At 42.9% G+C, this 24109-nt stretch overlaps 1 protein-coding gene across 5 annotated transcripts in view; it reads left to right on the forward strand.

The window, feature by feature from the left end:
- The first annotated feature begins 204 nt into the window (after positions 1 to 204).
- VPS54 (VPS54 subunit of GARP complex) overlaps positions 205 to 24109 on the forward strand; it is a 53310-nt gene continuing 29405 nt past the window's right edge. For 3 of the 5 annotated variants that reach the window (XR_012763108.1, XR_012763109.1, XM_075413337.1), the window contains exons 1-8: positions 205 to 276; positions 759 to 871; positions 12580 to 12741; positions 13594 to 13835; positions 15292 to 15370; positions 18339 to 18373; positions 19708 to 19839; positions 22510 to 22895. Coding sequence is in view for 3 of the 5 variants with exons in the window: in XM_075413337.1 (XP_075269452.1) it covers positions 12606 to 12741; positions 13594 to 13835; positions 15292 to 15370; positions 18339 to 18373; positions 19708 to 19839; positions 22510 to 22895 (1010 nt within the window). In the remaining 2 variants the exon portion in view is untranslated. Of the gene's footprint in view, positions 277 to 758; positions 872 to 3032; positions 3092 to 12579; positions 12742 to 13593; positions 13836 to 15291; positions 15371 to 18338; positions 18374 to 19707; positions 19840 to 22509; positions 22896 to 24109 lie in introns of all 5 variants that reach the window. The other 2 variants (XM_075413338.1, XM_075413339.1) reach the window with 2 other exon arrangements.

The following is a 24109-nucleotide window of genomic DNA, read 5'->3' on the forward strand; positions in this document are numbered from 1 at the left end:
GGCCTCCCCGCGGCGCGCCCCGCGCCAAGGCCCGGCGCCGCTCCCCGAGGGGACAGAACCGCAAGGCCCAGCACGGCCGTGCCGGGGCAGCCCCTTCCGCCGGCCGCGGCGGCCGCTCCTCCCCCGCGCGGCGGGGAGAGGCGGCGCCTCGGCCCCTCCCGCCGCCGCCGCCGCCGCCCGGGCCGCTTCCTGCGCCGCCCTGCGCGGGGGGGAGCGACGTGTCGCCGCGGAGCCGCCGGTGCTGCGCTAGGCCGCGCCGCCCGCCCGCCGCCGCAGGTAGGCAGCGGGGAGCTCCCGGCCCGGCCCGGCTCGGCTTGGCCCGGCCCGGCCCGCCCGCCGCCAGGCCGCCCGCGCAGGTGCCTCCCCGCCTCCGGCCGCGGCCGGGGGGGCTCTCCCGGAGAGCGGCTGGGAAAGTTGAATTTTCCCGGGTGCCCTTTGTCTTTGCGGCCGGGGTCGTCCGCGGGGCGAGGGCCGGGGGGCGGCCTGGGGCCGTGTGGGGAGAGGAGGGTGTGAGGGAAGGGGCGTCCGCTTCGAGGCCCCCCGGTTCTCCCCTTTTTCTGCAGATCTGCGTTTTGTATTTCTATGGTAACCCCCCCCCCCCCCCCTCTGGCGGGCGACGGGCGGTGTATGAAATCGGTGCCCGTCCCCGGCAGGGAGGCGCTGGGTGCGTGGAAGGCAGCGTCGGCGTTAAGCCAGGCTTTGCTGGGCCTCTCGGCGCAGCCGTCGCGGCCCTCTCTCATGTGGGCTCTTTCACACAGGTCACCGACGCGCCGTCCCCCAGCTCCGGGACCGGGCGGTTCCTCCGTGCAATGCGACGGGGAGAGATATGACGACGGTCTCCCTCGGATCCTCCCGGCGTGTTCTGGCTCAGGTACGGCCGGCTCCTCACGTGGCGGTGCCGCGTTCGCCCGGCAAGGCTTTCACAAGCAGTCGGCGCTGGCGCGGGAGTGAAACGTTTGGAGCAAGTGTTTGGGGTTTTTCTCTGGCACGTGACGCCCGAGCTAATGGCAACTGCGATGGACCGGAGAGCTAAAGGGTTTGTTGGTTCCATAAACCGTTTAGGATTGCGGTGGTTCCTGGGTTTATAGACGATCCCAAAATTGTGTGCGTAGACAAACATCATTTCTTACCTTTCCTTACTGTAATTTTTCAAACATATTATGTCCTGTTGAGAGAAATGCCCATGTGCGTTTGTAAAATACTGGCCTACTGCACTTTCAACAAAAGATTTACTTGCTTTCTCTTTGACTGTCCAGTTTTGGCCTTAGTATTTTATTGATTCTCCTTTCCTTCTTATTTTTTATTATATTTTACAAGTACTTAGGATTTCTGTTACAGACTGTGGAGTGATCCCAAACATGTGAAGTACCTGTTTTAAAGTACAGGAAAACATTGACTTGATTACAGAATTGCACGTATGTTTTTGAGAGTTTTAAAGTATTGGTGGTGTGTTGACTTTACCATCTTACCTGCAACCTATCTGATGGGGTCCTGACCACAAAGAAGTCCTATGGACATCTGCGCAGCTGTGGCCCTGTGCAGCCGCAGCTGCTTTGCAGCCCTGTGGAAAAGTACTCTTACTGAAAAACCTGACTGCAGTATGTTAATTGTTGTAGTGGCTGCAGTAATTGCTACTTTAGCCTGAGAGCCAGTGTGACTCTTTCCCAAACTGGAGTATACACAAAAGCTATAGTTCCCTTGAAATCCTCTGAGCATGGGGTGGTGCTTCTGTTGGGTAGGAAAACAATACCTAAAATGAACGAATTGACAGGAGATCTACAGCTGTCTAAGCAAAAGCTGCTGTGCATCGTGTGGGCAGCCTCGCTAGTGAGGTCTGAAGGCACACTGAGAAGCAGCTCTACCTCTCCTATCCCATTTGCCAGTAATAGGATATGTCCTGGGTGTCCCTGTGTCTTCAGCGCTGTAGTTCTCTGTAGTAGGAGTCTGGCATGTGTGTGGAGGAATTTTGCCTTCCTGTTGACAGCACAGACTTCATGGGAGAAGAAGGGGACATCCGTTTCTAAGGTTGAATGGGAATATTGTTTGCCTAAGAAGTGTTAGGAGCCACTAGAGAGAGTGGAGAAAGCAGACCGCAGGCTTGCTCTTTGGCAGTTTGAGTGGAAGGAGATTGGGAAATGGAATCTGTAGGTATCGTTTCTTCTTTTGAGGCAGCAACTTCTTGTGGAAGCCACTTCTGCTTTCCTGCTTCAGACTTCTGGGGAAATGAGGAGTTGCAAGTTTTTCAAGCAGAAGAGCGAAGGGCCGCAAACATCTTATCCTTCCAGTTGGGAGGCTCAGTTTCCTTTTTTCTGGGTTTGTTTTTCTTTCTTTTTTTTTTCACTTTATTTTGTTTATTTCTCATTTTGTTTTATGAATATAGCATAGAGAGAAAGGGTGATCATGAACGGATGTTCTACATATGTATTTCTGGGGCCTCATATGATAAAGTCCAATGAAATACTTACTAGCACATCAAAGATCTGTCTTCCCCATATTTTTAACTTTCTGCACCCACTACACCTAAGTTTTTAAAAAAGATCTGAGTACTGTTTTCAAAAGGTAAAGAGTCCTTAATGTATTTCCTTTGTACTCAAAAATGGCAGATCCATTTACAGGTCAGGTGTTCCAAAATACTCATCTTTGGATATAGAAAAAAACTCGGATATTTCAACTATTGATCTATTTCTTAAAATAAAGGAGCCACTTTGGACGTGGGGATGTGTGTGTTTAAGATAGACTTAGGATAGTCTTAGACTGTTTAAGATAGACTTAAGGTCAGCGTATTAGAGTTGGAGTAGCGTATCTGGTGCTTTGCAATTTAGCAGAGAGTTCCCATCAGTTTTACACACTTACTGTAAGCAGCGGTGCAAGATCTTCCTTTTGTTTTTTTGCATTCTAAATGTAGCGTAACCATACTGGTTTTTACACTTATAGAAATATTTATTCTTCCTGTAAATGGCAGCTATTTGAGGAATGAAAAGGAAGTGATGTGAATAGAGGTGATCTGTTTCTTTTGATCTTCTGTTGGGCAGGTATTAACACCACAAGAACTATCAACAAACATGGGTGGCACTCTCCAGTGCTCACCAAGGTAAAGTTGAATGGCCTTGTTTACTGAGCATTTGCCCTACAGAGTCACATAGTGCCTCCTGCTTGTGGACTGGCGTCCTATGTCGAGACTGCTCAATAGGACTTGCTGTGAGGTATGCTGTGCCTGCTTTTGCGTAGTCCCTGTTCCCAGCTTTTTGCATAATGTCAAAACTGTTAAGTATTTTCATCTGGCTCTTTCATAGCTGCTTGCAGTTGTTCAGGGCTTTGGTAAGACTTCGTAAAGACATGATTCTTGTGGAAAATCACACTTTTAGAAAGTTAGTTTCAGATTAACGAATTGAGCCTAACCTCCCTGAAGATAGCAAGTGCGGAGCCTGCACAGGGAAACTTGCTGTTGACACAAATTGCTGTCAGCTTCTGTCAAACTCCTTTCATAAAGTTAGGACTTCAGTGTTATGATTTTCGCTCTGGCTGGTGCAGTTCTTCTCTTTTTCCTCAAAATGTCACCACTCCGCAGTCTCTGTCTTTGACAGACTTCTAGCTGGAATGCCTGCCGGGGCTCCTTGATCTTTGTTCAGCTGTATGTACCTCTGGATCTATGAGAGATGCTCACGCTTCACCATTTTCCAAGGGGATAATACACACTGTAATGCTGATGCCTGAAAAAAAAATAGTACAAAGAGATTTCACTCTCGTCTTGTGTGATGGTGTGGGCAACTAACCATGTGGCCTTTTTTTTTCTGACTTATACTTTTACTGCGTTGTTAATTGTTTCTGAATGATTCTACCACCCCTAGCACAGAAGAACTTCACATATAATAACCTAAATAGCTCTAGGAAGGTCTGTTCCTCCAGCACAGAAGCTGCTTTCCCATTTCAAATTAGTGTTCGTCATTGGGAAGTTAGGTTTCCAGATGAGAGGAAGTGCATTTGAAACATTGGGTATATCACAGGTGTGTTGTTTAATTGTTTTATTCAGGTGACTTCAGCTGGGGAGGGCAAAAGAAACTGGTGCAATAATAATAATATGAAAATCAGTGCTATTTTACTCTGGCCTCGTAGTTGACCCACAGTGCTTTGCAGTGGGGGTGCAGCTGTCCTGTTCTTTCTTTGGAGTCGGATTACTTTCTTCCTTGCCTGTTTCCCCATGTGAGGAGAGCATTTTGAAATGGCATTGTGAAAGAGATGATATAAGGGGAGGATGGTGGCATTATGCTTTAAAGTATTCAAGTGCTCTTGCTTTTGCCCTGTCCCCATTATGCAGTTTGCAGAGACAGTAGCACAGTCTGGCTCAGCTCAGCACCATCCAAGGAATTACAGAATTTGCTGGATCATAACAGCACATGTGGCTAAGCAGGACTGATGAGAAACACAGACAACTCGTGCATAGCTTCCTTGTCAGGTTGCTTTCATCCCAGCAAGACTAATCTGGATGGTCATGACTCATGCTAACTTTGCAGGGAAGGTATACCCTCAGTGTGGGGTCGTGAGAGTTGGGATACTATTAAAAGATGTGCAGAATGCACTGAAATACACGTGTGTTCTTGAATACAAATATACATATATTTATTAGGCTTTCAGAAAGGCTGAGCTGACACAGACTTTTGGAGTGTACACCAAACATAGATGGCTTGCTGTGGAAACAAGTCACAGTTGTCCTCCAACTCTGGCCTCATCAGGCCCCCCCGACAATCATCTGCTTTGTACTCTGAAACCCCGGGGTGGAAACAGGTGTTCAGAAAGAGCTTGAGTTAGCAGAGCAGCTTCCGCAGCCTTAACCTCATTCTCTGAAACTGCTTTAATGTTTCTACTGGAAGCTAACCTGCTTGGCTCCCCCGCTGAAAGAGGGTTGCCTGTCTTGGGGCACAGGGGCAGGTGTGGAAATTTCATCCCGAGGTGTTAGCTCATTGAAAGAAATTGAAAGCATGCTTTAGTCCAGGCTGGTTCACATTGTCTTACAAAGGTGGTGTATATTTTGCTCATACCATGGTTTCCTCATTACATGGTTAAATCCTGCTCATTTAGCAAAAAGAGCTGTATAATAAGAGTGGGAAACCTAAACTTCTGAGGACAGAGTAAATATATTAGACCAGTAAGAGGCATGTTGTTGGCTGTTGAGGTCCTGGAAGGACTCCTTTGGTGCATTTTTCTCTTTTAGATATGTTTTGGTTATCCTTTTCCTTAGTGTATATCACCAGTATTTATCACTTCTTCTAGAAATGGTGAAATATTTTGTTTTAGTGTGACTTGTGGGTGTCTTCTGATGGTTTTCTATTCTGAAGGATCTTGCGTAACCAGAACGGCACTTTAAAATGTTTTTATTTCACTTTGTTGCTGCCAGACAAAGCCATGAACAGCAGCAGGGACTTTAGCATGCCGTTTGGGTTCACGGAGAAACTTCTTCTGGCCTCTTTGGGATGCAGAGTATACCTCTTGGAAAGTACCTGGTGGTGTCCCAAGTGTCATTGTGAACAATGTGGAGTACTTAAAGGAGAACTTGCTCAGTGTTTTGTGGTCAGGTGAAAGCCCTGGGCTCCTTCCCCTGGGTGCTCAGTGTCTCTTCTCAGATATCACTGTTTTTGAAATCAAAATTGAGATTGGAGAGCAGATCGTATGAATTGTGTGAAGGGCTAGAGCTAATAAGCTCCATGTTCCTGAGTGCCCCTTGTAGTATCGGCTAACTTACCAAAACTACCAGTTGAAGTTGAAGGTATTACTAGTAGGTTATAGATTTATTTTCATTTGGGAGGGGGAGCACAGAGAAAGAGAAATATGGGTTTCTTTAGTGCATAAATTGAGACTTACTTCGGGCACTTTGCAGGTATTTGTACTCCCCATCTGGGGTAGTGTGTCGAGTTCTGGGTTCCCCAGTTCAAGAAAGATGAGGAGCTACTGGAGAGAGACCAGTGGAGGGCTACGAGGATGGTGAAGGGCCTGGAGCATCTCTCCTACGAGGAAAGGCTGAGGGAGCTGGGCTTGTTCAGCCTGAAGAAGAGAAGTCTGCGAGGGGACCTAATAAATGCTTATAAATATCTGAAGGGTGGGTGTCAGGAGGATGGGGCCAAGCTCTTTTCAGTGGTGCCCAGTGACAGGACAAGGGGCAATGGGCACAAACTGAAGCACAGGAAGTTCCGTCTGAACATGAGGAAGAACTTCTTCCCTCTGAGGGTGACGGAGCACTGGAAGAGGCTGCCCGAGGAGGTTGTGGAGTCTCCTTCTCTGGAGATATTCAAGACCCGCCTGGACAAGGTCCTGTGCAGCCTGCTGTAGGTGACCCTGCTTCGGCAGGGGGGGTTGGACTAGATGACCCACAGAGGTCCCTTCCAACCCCTACCATTCTGTGATTCTGTGATTTTGCTGGCTTCATAAATTCTAATTTGTATCGTTAACACAAGTTACAGCTTTACAAACCAAAGTGTGTGTGCATGAAAATTCCCAGTGAAAATGATTAACTCATGTAAAACTGTTGTTTTATGAAGGAAATAGAAAATTGGTTGATAATGCTAATGGAAAACTGCCCAAAAATGAGGAAAATATCTATGAAAACGCAAGGTTCTCTAATACTGTGTTCATGTAGAGATAAAACTGGATGTTGCGGTAGCAAAGAGTTACCATGTGAATACCAAAGTGTGCGAAAAACGCTCAGAATATGGAAAGGCAGTTTCTGAAGAACTGCATGCAAGTCTTAATACTTACAAAAACAAGCACATGCTGAAGAGTTGTAACCATCCTGTGCAATTACGTGTGAGTAATACGCTTTGTTGTTTTTTGTGCTGCTCTTCTGACTGCTGAAACCTCAGGTGTGAAACTCAAGAGTCAGAGAGTAGTCATCATAAATAACTTCTTAAAATTGATGTGATTAATACATTACTAACTGCACAGGTCTTCTACTTTGCTGACTGTACAGTATCCAAACATGTGGTTATTCCGTTTGTCATCACAGTCATTTTATTCCGTGCTGTATGTCATCCAGCTGTGTCATATCGTAGTTGCTAAGCATGTTATTGAACAAGGCTTTTTTTAGAGAGGAAGCTGTAAGATTGTTGAATATGAAATGGTAATATTCGTGCGCTTAGACTGTAAGAATACCATCAATTCAAATCGTCAAAGCTATTTTCATTGTTGCAATGGTTGATTTTTTTTTTTATGTTTAGTTTCAGTGATATTAAGTCATTACAGTGACAGTCTAATTTAATCTCATTTTTTAAACTAAGGAAATTAATAAAGTGTGTACAAAATAGATTTCATGTATTGAAAGCACATTGCAAATATAGCCGTGATCCTGTATTTCCATCATTACTCTTGTATCTAACCCCTAAAAGTTTTTTTTGTGTTAGTTTAATACATATTGCTAGACAAAACATGAGTAAATTATGGTGATTCCTGGAGAGAGCAGAGTTAATCTAACCCAGCTTTAATTGTGTATAATTTAAATATTTATGTCATTAAGTTACAAAGTTGCATATTCTTATTGCTGCACACATGCTTTTCTAAGTAGGAGTCTCAGAGGACTCAGCATTTCATAATTCATTCTGCACAGCTTGTGTGGCTAGCTACATTTACCTGCATTTCACTTGCTTTTAAAGTTCAATGAATTAAAATATTCTGCAGTAGTTTTATTCTGTGTTAACACCAAGTTTCATTTTTTGCAGTATGTTTAAATCTGCAAATTTATATATTGTTGCATATTTAAAAATGCTGATTCAGAAGGCTAGTTATAGATTCATTTCTCTATAAAATGTTTAGTAGTATAGCACAGGGAACAGCTGTTCTGTTGGTGAACAAATGAAATTATTTTTTTTATTGTCTGCAAGGTTAGCGTACACAGAAGGGCTCAGGTGTAGGGCAGGATTTTTGTTTTCATATAGTCTTTTCACATATTCTGCTGTAATTTGAATTTAATTCAGGTAATTCTGTCCTATTTTCTTTCTCTCTTTGAAGCTATACTTACTTGGCTAATTTAAGGACTGCAGTTTGAGGAATGCCCAGTTTTGAGCAGCACAGATGGGTTTATTTCTGTGTAAATATGGCTGTTCATTGAGGTTAATTATCCATAAGGTCCTGACTTATGAGGCTACTAGAATAGCTGTTAACTATGAATAATTTAATACAGCATCATATTGCATGCCACTTAAGAAGGCCTCTGCCTGTGAATCCTTATATCTTGTTGAAATCCACTCAGTAGTATGAAGGTTACTGCTTGCATTGTTATTTTATTGTACTCTTTTCAGTTTTAAGATTTGTCAGTAGGCAAAGGTGATGTCCCCACTGACTGGAGAAGGGGCAACATCACCCCCATTTTTAAAAAGTGAAAAAAGGTAGGCTCGGGGAACTATATGCCAGTCAGTCTCACCTCTGTGCATGGCAAGATGATGGAGCACGTCCTCCTTGAAACCATGCTAAGGCACATAGATAACAAGGAGGTGACTGGGGACAGCCAACATGGTTTCACCAAGGGCAAATCGTACCTGACCAACTTGGTATTCTATGATGGGGTTACAGCATTGGTGGACAAAGGGAGGGCAACTGACATCGTCTACCTGGAATTGTGCAAGGTATTTGACACTGTCCCTCATAATGTCCTTGTCTCTAAATTGGAAGGACATGGATTTGACAGATGGACCACTCGCTGGATAAGGAACTGGCTCAATGGATGCACTCAAAGAGTTGCAGTCAATGGCTCGATGTCCAGGTGGAGACCAGTGACAAGTGGTGTGCCTTAGGGGTCGGTACTGGGGCCGGTGCTGTTTAATATCTTTGTTGGTGATATGGACAGTGGGACTGAGTGCACCCTCAGCAAGTTTGCTGACGACACCAAGCTTTGTGGTGTGGTTGACACGCTGGAGGGAAGGGATGGCATCCAGAGGGACCCTGACAGGATGGAGAGGTGGGCCTGTGTGAACCGCATGAAGTTCAACAAGGACAAATGCAAGGTCCTGCACCTGGGTCAGGGCAATCCCAAACACAAGTACAGGCTGGGCAGAGAGTGGCTTGAGAGAAGCCCTGAGGAGAGGACTTGGGGGTGCTGGTGGACGAGAAGCTCAACATGAGCCGGCAATGTGCACTTGCAGCCCAGAAAGCCAACTGTATCCTGGGCTGCATCAAGAGAAGTGTGGCCAGCAGCTCAAGGGAGGTGAATCTGCCCCTTTACTCCACTTCCGTGAGACCCCACCTGGAGTCCTGTGTCCAGCTGTGGAGCCCCCAACATAGGAAGGACATGGATGTGTTGGAGCAGGTCCAGAGGAGGGCCACAAAGATGATCAGAGGGCTGGAGTACCTCTCCTACGAGGGCAGGCTGAGGGAGTTGGGGCTGTTCAGCCTGCAGAAGAGAAGGCTCCAGGGTGACCTTGGAGCAGCCTTCCAGTACCTGAAGGGGGCCTGTAGGACGGATGGAGAGGGACTTTTCACAAGGGTGTGTAGTGATAGGACAAGGGGGAATGGCTGTAAACTGAAAGAGGGCAGATTTAGATTAGATATTAGGAAGAAATTATTTACCATGAGGGTGGTGAAACACTGGAACAGGTTGCCTGGAGAAGCTGTGGCTGTCCCCTCCCTGGAAGTGTTCAAGGCCAGGCTGGATGGAGCTCTGAGCAACCTGGTCTAGTGGAAGATGTGCCTGCTCATGGTAGAGGGGCTGGAACCAGGTGATCTTTAAGGTCCCTTCCAACCCAAACCGTTCTAGGATTCTGTGATTCTGTGATGTGAATATTTTATGGTGATAAGTGATAAAAATACCTTTGCAAGAGTAGGTATATTTTGTTTTTGAAAAGTTGAGGTATTGAACCAGTCTTCAGTGTTAAATTGTCTTTTAAATTCCTTCGAAGTCTTTCACTGGCTGAATGCAGTTAGCATTTTCTCCACTGAGATTTAGGTAGTTGAGACAATGCACATCTTAGAATATACATTTAGCCAATACCTCATTAATGGGGAAAGGAAAGAGGCTTAATGAAAGACTTGGCAGCAAAAGTACAAGATTTCAGTCCTTTCTACAAATTGTCTTAGTTACTTGTACATCTGGCTAGAGCAGGCTGTGTGTCACCTTACAGAGGCTTTTTCATGAGAAAAACTGCAAATCCAGAACTTTGAAACAGTTCCAAGTGTGGATAAATTTACTGTATACCTTTAGGAGACTTGATCATTATAACTTAGCACTGGATATGCTTTTTAAGAATGCTGCAATGATAGAGTTCTGTCATTATCATGAACTAGATTTTTTTCACCAAACACCTCAAAACATGAGGGAAGAGCTTCATAAAGAAAGAAGCTGCTTTGGAAACATCAAGGGAAGAATATGAACGTGTAACAGAAGTAGTACTGAAAAAGTTTTCTTTGGGGCATTTTGGGGAGAGAAATTGATGCTTTATGATATTTAAGGAAGGTCTGTCAGATGTCTGGAAAGGTTTTTCCCCTTTCCAACTACTTCCAGTTTTCCATTAGTGCTCCCATCCTCTATCTCGACTAGTAATTTTTTCTACTATAAGAAAGAGGGGAATCCCCTCCCGAGAAAAACTGAGAGACAGATTTTCAGTCCTCCTGCAGTGTTTTTAGAAAGAATTCTGGTGGTCTATTTTCATCCCTTTTATAAGTCCCTTCTAAAAAGGACAGTGGAAGAACGTTAGCCCCCTTGTCTTGCTGCATTGTCAGATAGAAAGGGAGAGACGCAAGTGAACATGGGGAATGGTACCCCTTGGACAGTTTTAGCCAGAGTATGTGCTTGTTAGTCATTATGGGCATGTTCGTTGGGATGCTCTATTATAGCTGTACATATCTCAACTCGTCCTTAGAATTGCTTTGTAGGACACATCCAACCTTGTTTAGAAAGTAGAACTTTTTTTTTTCTTTTCCAAATGAGATTTGCTGTAATATATATGATTCTGTTAGAAGTTGACATGGTGACGTACAATCGTCCCTTGGTGCCCGCTTCAGCGATTGAAGATAAAATAGGCCTTTTATCTTTTTGTGCTCCTTCACAGGGTAGTAAGTAATTTAGGTGTCCCTTAGGGGTTGGTAGTTAAATGCTAAGATCTTGCTAGATGTGTTTATTTCTCCTGAAAGGTGAGGATTCAGATCAGTCCCTTTGAATGGGCACTCTTTGAGCTGTACATTATGGGGATATTTCCATAAACTCTCAAACCTCCAATAGTTCTGCAGTTTACCACTGACTCAGCCGATACTTTGATGGAAATGCAGCTTTGTTTACAGATGGAAAGAACTCATTATGTTGTTCAGCCCTGGTGTAAAATTTTTAAGGCTCTTTATTTTCAAATTGGGAGCTTAAAATTAAACTCAAAATTAGTGGGACTTTCCTTACTCCAGAGCTTTTTGATCTATGTTTTAATTGTCTGCTCTCTGCAAATATGTTTTATGCTGAAATAAACTATAGTTTCATTTACTAGGCAGCCGTGAGAAGTTGAATTGTAAATTCTCCTGATTCAAGTGATAAAAGATGTCTGTGTTCTATGCATAGTATGTGCTCATGCTTTTCTGGTGTGCTCGTGTTCAGATTCTGATTTGTCTGAAATCTGATGATTTCTGTTACTATAAATCTTTAATGATATATTTTGTCTGTGGGTGGCCGTTGCCAGGCTTGTCTCAATCACGAATGTAGGTTGCAGACCCCTCCTTTGGACAAACCAGCGCACCTTCTGTTGCTGGGGTCCTAACATTAAGGCAGCGCAACAAAGCGAGGGCACAGAATATCCCACCTGCACCCGCTGCCCTGTTCGCCACAGCGTGTAACGCGCTGCAGTTAGAACTCGCTGAGTGTGGCATACTTTGGCGGACATCTCGCAGGCTGCTCTGCCCATCTCTCGAGTACAGCAGTTGGAGGAAGCACCTTGGAGGTAGGCACAGGCAGCTCTTGTGAGCTCCAGGCTTTCTATCCTGGCCAAAGCATGTCGTGAAGATGGGGTGGTTTTCCTGAGGGGTTGTCTTACTGCCACTGGTTGCTGGTCTATGGAGTAGTTCTTTGAAGATTAAGATCATTTGTCTCTCTTTCCTTGTCCTGCCTGGGCTGTCGTGGTTGTGGAGTGCAGCCCCTGGAACAGCAGAAGCACTGCAGGGACCAGATGCAAAAGGTGACGTGCTCCCAGCAGTCACTGAGGGTGGTAGGTAGCAGGGCAGAGGAGGTGGAAGGCTCTATGTTTGTCTGCCCAAGCTTCCTGGTATCTGTGAGGAAGTTCTAGTGTGAATGTGTCCACTGTGGCTGCAGTAGTTAAGGCAATAGAAAGGAAGAAGTGTCTGAAAGACCTTTTTTTTTTTTTTTTTTTAATGTATGATTTTATTTGTGCTGTGTGCAAGAACAAGCTATCCTCCAAACCTAGAGGGGTGGGAGGAAACAGATTATGAAGTTACATTCTGTCTTTTATTTTTGTGTTTAAAATAAACTTTCCCCTGTTGCTCATGAAATATGTCAGTTAAAATGTTGCGGTTGAAAAAATACTATGTAGCTGATGGACTGTCATTGTTTTGATGCAACCTATAACCAGAACTTTATTAAAGCCTTGATATTTGTTGTTTCTCATTTAGCGTTTATCGAGTGGTGATTTTATGCAATGGCATCAAGCCACAGTTCTTCACCAGTGCCTCAGTCAAACAGCAGTGATGCTTTCTTTAAAAAGGAAATGGACGCCACAAAACACTTTCGACCTGTGCAGTCACTGCCTGATGTGTGTCCCAAGGAACCTACAGGTAATGCTGGTGTGCAAGGAGAGTGAAAATGTAGTTAAATTTGCTAATCTATTTACAATTGTTTGGTCAAATTTTCTCAGATACTTGGTGCAGTGTACTTAGCCTTAGTCTTATTTCAAAGTATGCTGTCATTCTGCTTTATACCACCCAGTGTCCCTTTGGAGCAATGGGAGAGTCTTCCTATTTGCGGCTTGTTTTTAGATGTCCACATTACAGATGGGATCTTGCTTGTGCGATTCCACATTATCGCTCTGATCCATACTACCTGCAAGAAGAGGGTATATTCAGGGCCTGTAACAGACCTGTCCAGCGTGCTTGGAGTCTAGCTGCAATACTTCTGTGAAATGCCCCAGCCCTCTTGCAGTAGGAAGCAAGAGACCAAGACCTGTCTCTAGCACTGTCATAAGTGTTTAGTGCTATTGTAAAACCAGGTTTTGGTCACAGTTATAGCTGCTGTGGTATACTAAAGCTTAGCTTATAAAAAGGGAGTAGGTGGGGTGGGATCTTAAGCATTAGGAAATGTAGTGCTAATGAATTTTAACTGTCATTCTGATAGAGTTCAGATAAATGTTTGTGGTTGGAATTTTTTTCTCTTCAGTAGAAGCTGATGTTGTTGAGCTAATTATATTTATTGTGAATACACCGCTGTGTTTAAAACTTGTGTTGGGTAATATGATAGAAGAAATGCAAGTTAAAGTGTTTGCAGAAGGAGAGTATCACATGTCTTTTGCATAGAGAATTCTGATCCACTATGTAATTGTGAAAACATGGTTTGCTTAAGAACCACATTTTAGCAAAAATACAACTTGCAGTTTCTCACCTTAACAAACTGTCTTGTCTTTTGTGCTGCAGGTGATCCCAATAATTTGTGTGACAGCCCGTCTCTAGTTGTGGATCAGCACAGATGGACTATTTATCATTCCAAAGTCAATCTCCCAGCAGCACTAAATGATCCTAGGTTAGCAAAAAGGGAATCTGATTTCTTTACAAAAACATGGGGAGTGGACTTTGTGGACACTGAAGTCACGCCTTCATTCTACCTCCCACAGATCACCAAGGAACATTTTGCATTATACCAACAGGAAATCACTCCGGTAAGAACCCAAAATTAGATACACGCAGTGCTAGGGGCTGGAAAGAGATCTGGGATCCTTCTGCTAATTAGAGATTGTCCCTGCTAGCAGTCAATCATACAGTTAGCTGATAATTAATTTGCTCTTCAGTGCTTGTTGAGTCTTCATTAGACATTTCTTGTTTTATAATCTCAGTATTTGTAGTGTGGAAAATGCTGTCTAAATTCTCTTTAGGCAGTTTTTTTTTTTTTTTAAATATGTATTTCTGAATACTGAACTCTGCATCAGGCTTACAGTTCATATTTATTATTTCTGATTATTAATCCTTTTTCTGTAAGGATTGTTTGATGTTTTGGCTCTGCAGTGCAACAGAGCATTTTCAGATCAAATGGATCTTTGGATCAAATATGAAACATGACTATATGCTGCAAGGATTGGAGATACTTTTTAAGAGATCTACTTTAAACATTTATATGTGAAGTTCTTAAACTATAAATAGGCCTATTATCTCGATGGTTTCTTTTGTAACAGGAAAGTTTAAGCTACATCTAAGGACACCAGGACCAGTAGGAGACTTCTACAAACTCTTAAAATACAGGTGTCAGTAAGTATGTAGTATTATTTTTTTTTTTAACTGAAAGAACACGTAGAAGTCTCCCACTGTTTTCTGCTTCCTTGGTTTGTAAATTTCTTTTCTTTTTTGCTGTTACAGAATTAACTGCAGGAAGTGTTACTTGTGTAAATCATAGTTAAAGTATGTGGAACGGGATTGTCTGTAACTGAACTATTGCTATTAGTTCACACATTCAACATTTAAAACGCCTAAGAGCTCATCTGTTAGCTTGTAATGCAGTGATTGCGAAATGAAGGAAGATTTTAGGAAGAGGGAGCTGACCTGTGATGTAGCTTCTAGGAGAGATCTAGCTAACATCGGTGTTCTTCAGAAACATAATTTCTCACTACTGTGGTTTCTGGTGGTGTTTACACCTGTGAATAAAATTTGAAGCTCAGCATGATGAAACAAGATCCGTAGTTTCAGCAAGGTGCTCATTAGTAAGATGTGGAAGCAATTTTTACTTTGGTGTAATTTAGCAATGAAAGTGTTCATTGGGTGTCAGTGTGATTTCTGGATTAGACAGCAAATACATGTTTGGATTTGTAGTTACAATTGCTCTATGGTTATATCTCATTATGTAGAGAGGTTATTACACATCTTCAATAATTTTTGTGTATGTTTTCTCTTGAGATTTAAAGATACTGAAAAAAAACAATGTATAGATCAAAAATTTCAACCTGTGTTACCTTTCACCTGGACAAACATCATCTGTGCTTTTAAGCGGAAAAAAATATTATTGGGAACTTGTGAGAATTGTTTGACGTAATGCAGTATGTTTCACTGAAAACATTCTGTTTCAAAGAAAAAAAAAATCTTTTTAAAGCCTGAAAGTAATTCTGTAATATATTTTCTCTTTTTCAGAGAGAGAAGGTTCATGAAAGATGCAAGAATATTTATACTCCTAAAGATACCTTTGACAGGACTCTGCTACACACCCATGGTACAGTCAAAGCCTTCCTTTAGTCGTTATAATTTCTTTTATGACTGCTGTAATATGCTGATCATCTCCTTTACTTGCTCACAGGCTTCATGTGCAGAAATAGCTGCTGGTGAGCAATAATTGAAAACCCAGATATGGTTGACTAGAAGTATTCATGACCACTGCTGATGTTTCATAGGTCAGAATGCTTGTGATAGCTGCTCTTAAACTTTTCCTTGGCATATTTGCTTTCATGGCAGGTTATGATGTCCCTGGCAGTGTTTTTTTTAACTTCCTTTTGTCTAAGATCTGTTGAAACTGTTGCAACAAATTTCTCACAGCTGTTGACTTGGCAATGAAGATTGGCAGTACTGGGCCATTCCATTCTCTCTGCCATGAGGATCATGGAATGGCTAAGGTGGGAAGTGGCATCCCAAGATGGTCTAGTCCAATGCACCTGCTCAAGCAGGGTCGCCTGTGGGAAGACAGTGTCCAGCTGGGTTTTGAATTTATCCACGGATGGAGATTACACAACCTCTCTGGGAAACCTGTTTCAGTGTTTGACCACCCTCTCAGCTGAAGTGTGTTGTTATGTTCAGATGGAATTTTTCATGTATCCTTTCTGGCAGTTGCCTCTTGTCCTGTCGCTGGGCACCACTGAGAAGAGCCTGCTCTGTCTTCTTTACACCCTCTCATCAGATATTTAAAAACATTCATAAGATTCCTCCTGAGCTTTTCCAGGCTAAACAGTCTCACCTCTCTCAGCCTCTCCTCTTATGAAAAATGCCCTGATCTCTTCATCATACTTCTGGCCCTTCACTGGACTCAATTCAGTAAGTCTAGGTCTGTCTTGTACTGCGGAGCTCAGAAGTGGACACACTGCTCCAGGTGTCTCACCAGTGCTGAGTGGAGAGGGAGAATCACCTTCCCTCAATCTGCTGGCAGTTCTCTGGCAGTTCTCTGCCTAATGCAACCCGGGATGCTTTGCCGCAAGAGTGCACTGCTGGCTCACGGTCAATTTGCTGTCTGACAGGACCCCAGGTCCCTGCATACAGGGACGCTTTCCAGCTGTTAGAACCCTAGTGTGTACTGGTGATTGGGGTTGTTCCTCTCCAGGTGCAGGACTTTGCCTTTTCCTGTGTTGAACTTCATGGAGTTCCACTCTGGCCAGTTCTCTGGTTAGTATTTCTCTGATTACTGTTAGCAAAGACTACCCGGCAAACTTTTTTTTTGATGTCTGCAGCTGTAGCGAGGCTGGATTTCAAGATTTTGTGTAAGTAGTTCAGCTAATATGAAACTGGTCAAAGGAAGGCGAGAGGCAAAATCAAAAGGAAAAGACAAGCAAAGGAAAAGAAACACTCGTAACCTGGAGCAAGCTTTTAATATTTAATTTAATTTATTTTCTCCAAAATGTTATCATAAAAGGGTTCATTTGCCAGTCGCTGTTTGATCAGGCTTTTCTATATCACTGTCTACAGGTAATGCAGCAAGAAACATTCAGCAGTTTACTCCTTTTGATCAAGTTCTTTTTCAGTTGGCTCTCTTTCTCCCTTTCCATACAAAAGGAAGCCCTTCTGTGGGGTTTCTCTCTGCTCAGTGTTACTCTAGAATATCTGTTCCTGAATGAATCTGTTTGTGACGCATGCTGCAAAATAAAGTTCCTTCTTCAGGCCTAGCTTAATCCATTTTGAAAGAGGCTTTTGTTTTTAAAAAGGGATAATTTCTGTGTCACCAAAGTAACTGGGAGCTTCTTGGGTAGATGGACTGTTCCTAGTAGAAGCATTATTTGGTAAACTGAAACTCTTTATTTTCTATGATTTCTTATGTCAGTGTTGCCTGTCCTCCTCTAACTCCAGCCCACAAGACTTGGCCTTTCACTTCCATAAGAGTTGGTCTGTCCAAAGGCTGATTCCTAGGCTGCCTTTTGTATTTCAGTACAAATCAAGTAAGGAACAAATGAAATAAGAACCAAAGAAGTGAGAAAAATTGTGGGAGATAATGCTGATGCAGCGCTTGCTGTGTTTGTCAGGGACGACTAGACTGTCTAGCGAGGTATGGGCTTGTTGCTTTTGGCCTTTTTTAACCGCCAGCGTGCCCCCTCTGCATAATGCACACTAAGTTAGTTAATAGGGGAGGAAAAGGGGATTTTGGCTGAACATCAAAAGTCTGAATTTGTCTTTTCTTCAAGTTTTGTTGGGGTACAACGATGCACCTCTTTTCCCAACTCAACTCTCTCACCCTCTGCAAATGTCATGTCAGCTTTCTTCAAGGGAAGGGCTGCTTCCCTTATGCTTGCTCAGTGTGCTTGGGACTCTGTCCTGAGCCCTTGTTCATCCCGCTTGCCAGCCTTTTTGCATCCATTCTCCAAGTGCTGTGTAGAAGTGATTATATGGGTAGCTTCAATCTGGAGCATGAAAATTGTGGTGGTGTTAGAGAGACCTTTTACTGGCCGTTGCTAGTTGATTGAACAGTGCACTAAGCAATGTGAAGTGTGAAGTAACTTGCTTTGTGTGACTAACATTTTTGCTGTCAAAGCAGCCAAGTTCAAGCACCTCTGAATACTCCGAGCATGAGACCGAAACTACAAAGGACAACAGAGTGTTTCAAAGAATCAGAATATTTCAGGTTGGAAGGAGCTTCAGAAGGTCTTTACTGCAACTGCTGTCTCAAATCCAGTTCAGCTGTAAGGTCAGGCCAAGCTGTTCAGGGCTTTATCCAGTTGGGCCTTGAAAACCTCCAAGGGTTGAGAGTACCTGGCCCCTCTGGGCAGCCTGCTCCAATGCTTGATTGTCTTCGTGGTGAAAAAGGCCTTCCTTGTGTTCAGTCAGAATGTTTCATTTCAATTTATAACCACTGTTTGCTGTCCATCCCCTGTGAAGAACCTGGCATCGTTGTCTTGAAAACTTCCTCGTAGGGTTTAATAATGTTCAAGGTAATTGTTTTCCAGTGTTTGCTCATGAATGACTACTTGTATTTTGTTTAATTTTAGATAAATCCAGGACAGATCTGGAACAAGTACCTAAGGTATGGTTCTTGTGCACTCTAAGCTTTTATAAGGATTTCTCACGTGTGGTGTTGAATATGTGAAGGTACTCTCTTCTTTGTAGAATTTTGTCCAAGCTGATTACTTAAGATGATTCTCAAGAGGATCTGCAGTGCTCAGAATTTAAAAAGACTATGAAAAATCTGCTTTCCCATTCTTTTTGGTGTTGTTGTTTCCTGTGGTCTTGATTTTTCTCTTACTTCAAATAGAATACAAATGTCATTATTTTTTTCATCTTTAATTGTTAAAACCTCAGAGCTGGGCAAAATTAGCCACCTGTGTCCTAGGAGGAAAGGGAAACTGAAGAGTTTGACAGAAGCTTGAATATTGCATGGTGTACAATTTAGCATTAGGTTTAACTCCTTGAATCCTTGAGCAAAGCCCTCTTGCATATATATATGCTTGCAGCCTATATGGTGTGGGTATTTTATGACAGGTTGACAAAAGACACAACTCCAGATTCCATCTCAGTCTGAATAATTTTTTCTAGGTACATTAAGAAGTCAGAGTGTTAATATGGGTCAGGATCTCTGTGCCAGTCGTGTAGGCTGTTAGGTAAAGAGCTGTCACTGCAATGTTTAAAGTCTAGGAAACAATGTTGGAGTGTGACGTGATTCTGTAGTCTATGTTGAACCTTTTAAAATTACACTTCATAAATACAGGGAAAAGGGCACTATTATCTGCCTGGAAGCTCAAGGTTGTACCAGCTTTATCAAGTAAAAATAATGTAATCAGAGAGAATTTTAGATAAATAGTTCTCTGAGATGTGTAGTTAATGTTACATGTTACTGACTCACTCTGTGACCAGTGCATTTGCTGCACCGTGTGAAGGATGTCAGCTTGAGGCTCTGTTCCCTCCCAGGCCACCCTTGCTGCACCCTGACAGCTGGCTGGATCCTCAGTCTGGTAGAAGCTATGGCCCCAGAAATGGGGAGATCAGCGGTAGGATGCCCCTGCTATTGAAGAATGTTTGCTCTGATCCTTTAGAGGACCCACTTGCAGTTTAATGCTGCCTACGTTTTCACACTCAGGATGTTTAGATCATCTTGGATGCTTGATAATCTGTGTAATTTTGGAGTAGTGCCTTCCTCTTTTAAGATAAGACTTTGTCAGATCACACAAGCTTTTAAGGTGTAAAGTAAATTGATTGTAAGTTCTGGAATGAATTTGTCTGCCTAGATAAATGAAAATTTGGTTTTTGAAAAGCAACAAATAAGGTTCCTGTTAGCTTCCTGAGACAGGAGGTGTGTTTAACTGGGGAGGAGAATGTAAGGAAGAGGGAGATGCATTGATTTCTTTTGTTTTTCTGTTTCAGATTTTTATGAAACCAGATTTTGCCTTGGAAGATTCCTTAACATTTAATGCTGTTTTACCATGGTCTCATTTTAGTACTGCTGGTGGAAAAGGAAATCGTGACGCAGCTTCCTCCAAGTTACTTCAAGAAAAGGTACAACTTCGATACAAGATCTCATTATCCATCACAGCTGTTACTTACTACAAAGAAACTCAATTGCTGCTGTTCTGTACTGTTTGTTGAGACATCACTGTTGTGGGCTTTGTTATCTCTCATTTTACATCAAGCTGCAGATTGTTAATAAACAATACAGGAAGTATCTTACTGAAAGAGAACTTTTTTCCACTGCTAAATAAATCTGTCTATCAAATCTGGAAAAAAGAATCTGTATATGGCATAATAACTGGCTCTTCATGACTGCTAAAACTTAGCGAAGCACGTATATATTGAGAACTTCAGATATGTGGAGCTGTTTGTTGGGAAGGAAGAGCAATTCCATGAGAAGGGAAAACTAGAGGTTATACACTGTTTAAGACTAGTGCTTTCTCCCATCTCAGGAAAACTCCAGATTCAAGGCATTGTGGTTTCTGTGCTAAAATAAATACTAAATTCTAAGGTTTTTGTATTCAGGAGTTTCATCTTACCTTTTGTTGTCGTATCGTCTGCACTAATCCATGTTTGCATTTCACAAAGAACTGGAGTACATTGGAGAGCATGAAAGCAGAGCTGTTTCTTTCATATTAGAAGCAGAAGTCTTGGTCGTTTGTTTAGTTATGTAGTCATACTGTAGAAAATCCCATAATGAATCATTTTTATGGTACAAATACCCATAAAATGCTTATAGAAAATCTATGTAATTTTTGAGTCTGTTTTCTAACTTTGATTTTCCTTCCTGTTTAACCTAGTAAAGCTTCTGAGAGCTGGGGGGAGAATAGGGCGGTGCCTGAAGATAAAATAACATGAGGTCCTCTGGAAGGTGTTTCCAGATTTCCAGGAGTTAGTCTTCCTCCTCTCCCGCCAGGTCAGGAGGATGAGACAGGCTCTTGTGGAGGCTAACTTGATCCTTCATTGGGTTGTCCTCCGCACCTGGAGTCGGAGGAATACTTCTTTGAAGTTTCTTGTGGCAGTTGCTGTCTGAAGATGAAAAAAAAAACAGTGCCTGGCACATGCTTTAAACTCACAAAGCGTGCCTGGCAGCAGCAGTATAGACACTCGGCATGGACTTTGAGTGAAGGAGACCCAGAGCTCGCACTGATGCAGTGGACTGAAAATAAGGCTTTGAATAGCCATGAGCCACACTTCTTGGAAGAGGTGATACAAATACCTAAATAGTATGAAATGGTTCTGTTGCCTCCAAAGCCACATGACTCAAACAAATTATTACACTGCTTCATATTACTGAAATGGGCCCAGATTTTTTATTTTAATTCTTAAAAGCGCTGAGCTGCACAAGGTTTACACTTATCACGTGTAAATAGGCACCCTGCTTCCATAATTATCCTTGGCTCCAGGCACCATTTTTCAATAGAATTTTGCAAACCCTGCCTTAAGCCCACATATTTAGGCTATTAGTGTTTTTGGACTGCTGCTGATCTACTTGAACAATTTCCCCCTGATGTTTTTCTCTTCCTTACCTGCTTCCGTGTCTTGCCTTGGGACTGTAAGCTCTTTGAGGCAGGTACTATGATTTTGTTCTGTTTGTTCTACCTCGCTTAGCATAGTGAAGGGACCTGGGGCCATCTGGTTGGTACGATAACATAAAAAAAAATGACCATAATAACCCTTTCTCTGATCCCTGTGCCACAGTCTGTCTCAGCTTTTCCTGTGGGCTAAGTGTGTCACAGCTGGTTGGTGGAGGATGTTTTTGATTAAATGTATTACAAAAAAAGAAGCGTTTTCATATTGTGTAAATCCCCAGTGTTAAATACATGCAGGATAAAAATAATTATAAGAAGGCAACATTTTCCAGCTGATTTTCTTTCCATCTCTGGATGGGCCTTTTGAAATTCAGCATGACGTTTGAGTGCTTGGCACCTCTTAGAAACCGGGTCATCTGAGTATTAGCATTCAGATGAGCATCCTAATACCTCAGTCCTTTGAGTATGCATATTCGGCATAAGTCAGAACACAGAGCTTTTACAGCTCAAATAATCAGGCCAACCCAGCGGTCTGGTAACTGTTCGACACAGAGAATTTGAATTTCAGGTTCTAAACATGTAGGCATAGTCTGTCTCTGGGAATCCCACAGTGCCAGCAGACATGAAATACACTTAACAGGAACTCCAGCTGGTTGGCAAAAAATAACCACAGCCAGAGATGTTACCTGAGGATTTTTCTACAAAGATACTACAGCTTTATAAGTGAACAGAGCCTTTCCAAAGCCATGTCATCAAGTATAGTCAGGCTGCATCTTTAGCAGTTTCAATGGCCCGAGGTACATAGTGTATTTACATGTGTATACCTGCAAACTGGTATCCAGAGCTGTCTCCTGGTTAATAGCAATGTTCTAACAGTGCCAGTGTGCAACCATGTGGTACGAAAGCTTGAGTATTCTAAAATTATTTGCTTTTCTACCTTGTAATTTTCAAACAGGAGAGACTTCAAGTCAGCCTTCTCAAAGTGATTTTGAGCTAATTTAAAAACAAGTGATCAAACCACAATGTGTAGTTATTTGTTTGCTAATCTGACAAAGAGTTTTGATTTTTATTACCAAAATTTCCTCGTGATACAATAAGACAAATACCCTGAAAGTCTATTTGTACAGTGATAGATTGCCAAGTCGTAACAACGCGATTTATTTTTCCTCCTCCCTCCTTTTTCTAGCTGAGCCATTACCTGGACATTGTGGAAGTCAATATTGCTCATCAGATTTCTCTGCGCTCAGAAGCATTTTTTCATGCAATGACCTCTCAGCATGAGTTGCAGGACTACCTCAGGAAAACCTCCCAGGCTGTAAAATTACTTAGAGAGAAAATCTCCAAAATTGATAAAGTAATGTGTGAAGGATCGCTTCGAGTTTTAAGACTGTCACTCACCAGAAATAACTGTATAAAAGCATACAATAAGCTGAAGTTAATGGCTACTGTACACCAAACACAGCCCACAGTACAGTTGCTGCTATCCACTTCTGAGTTTGTGGGAGCTTTGGACTTAATAGCAACAACACAGGAGGTGTTACAGCAAGAGCTTCAAGGCATTCACAGTTTCCGGTAGGTAACCATCTAGGACATTAATAAATGAAACCCAAGCAGAGCTAGAATGTGTTGAGCGCATTATGTTGGCTGAAGGGGTTTATTTTGCCTTTGTTTGTTCATTCATGGAGGACAGGATACAAAAGGTACAGAATATAAGTGTGGCATAAGCTGTGTGAGTAATGCATGTGCCAGAGGTAATTATTTTTAGGAGGGGGATGAACTTTCAACATCGAGATGCTTTGTACTCCATTCTTGTCTGCAGGTGTTCTAGGCATTCAGAGACGAGAACCAAGCACTGGCTGGACTTTTGTCTCACAGGGCTTGTAGCCCACAGCGGAAAGATGGTTTCCAAGTGGTGGTCTGCAATCCTTATGCATGCGGCACCCCAGAGATACAGTTTTTGCTAACACAGCTCCACTCTGGGCCCGTGTCTTTAGTGACTGACCTAGCCTTGTGGTGTTACAGGAATATACATGGACCACGTGTCCAATAAGTCGGCCTCCAGCCTGTGCTTGTGCTGGAAGAAGCTTTGCAAGCAAAAGCCAGTGCAAAGCGAACAAACCATGGCTCAACATGTGGTCTGAGGTTGACAGATGGTCAGATGGGACGTGTTCAGCCACGTCTGCTGTTGTGGAAAGCTGTATTTACAGTGGCTAAGGGGTGCTTCCTCTTGCTCCATCTGACTGCGAAATTCAGTTCTGTGAGCTGCTGAAGTTGAGAAGGGAACAAACAGTGGGAAGGTAGCTGCCCAGGCTGCTGTTGCTACTGTTTTTTTCACCCGTGTTTGCTACAGTGATGGGAATTAGTGAGTCCAAGGTCCTGTGCTGGCTGTTTCTGTTGACAGTGGATACTTAGAGCTCCACTTGGGAGATGGTGCTGCATTGGGTGAGGTCCTCTGTGGTATCAAGAGTATTAAAACAGTAGAACCCTATTAGCTGATGTAGAATAAGCTATTGTAACTGTCATATAAACATATAAAAATGTTGTATGCAAAGCTGCCTCTGTGGTATGATGCTAGCAGAAGTAGTGTTTGTTAAATCAGCTCCGAGACTTGCATCAGCCAGTTGAGGAGCTGTACACTTAGTTTTATACATTGATGCTGGGGGGATGGTTGTGTTGTTTAGAGGTTATGTGGTTCCTGCAACCTGGTGGTTCCCAGCTTGCATAACAAAAGTATGGTTGCTGCTCAATAACTGTAACATGAATGTTCAGAACTCTATATGGGTACT

Source organism: Opisthocomus hoazin, chromosome 2 (assembly GCF_030867145.1).
Source record: "Opisthocomus hoazin isolate bOpiHoa1 chromosome 2, bOpiHoa1.hap1, whole genome shotgun sequence".
NCBI classification, from domain to species: Eukaryota; Metazoa; Chordata; class Aves; order Opisthocomiformes; family Opisthocomidae; genus Opisthocomus; species Opisthocomus hoazin.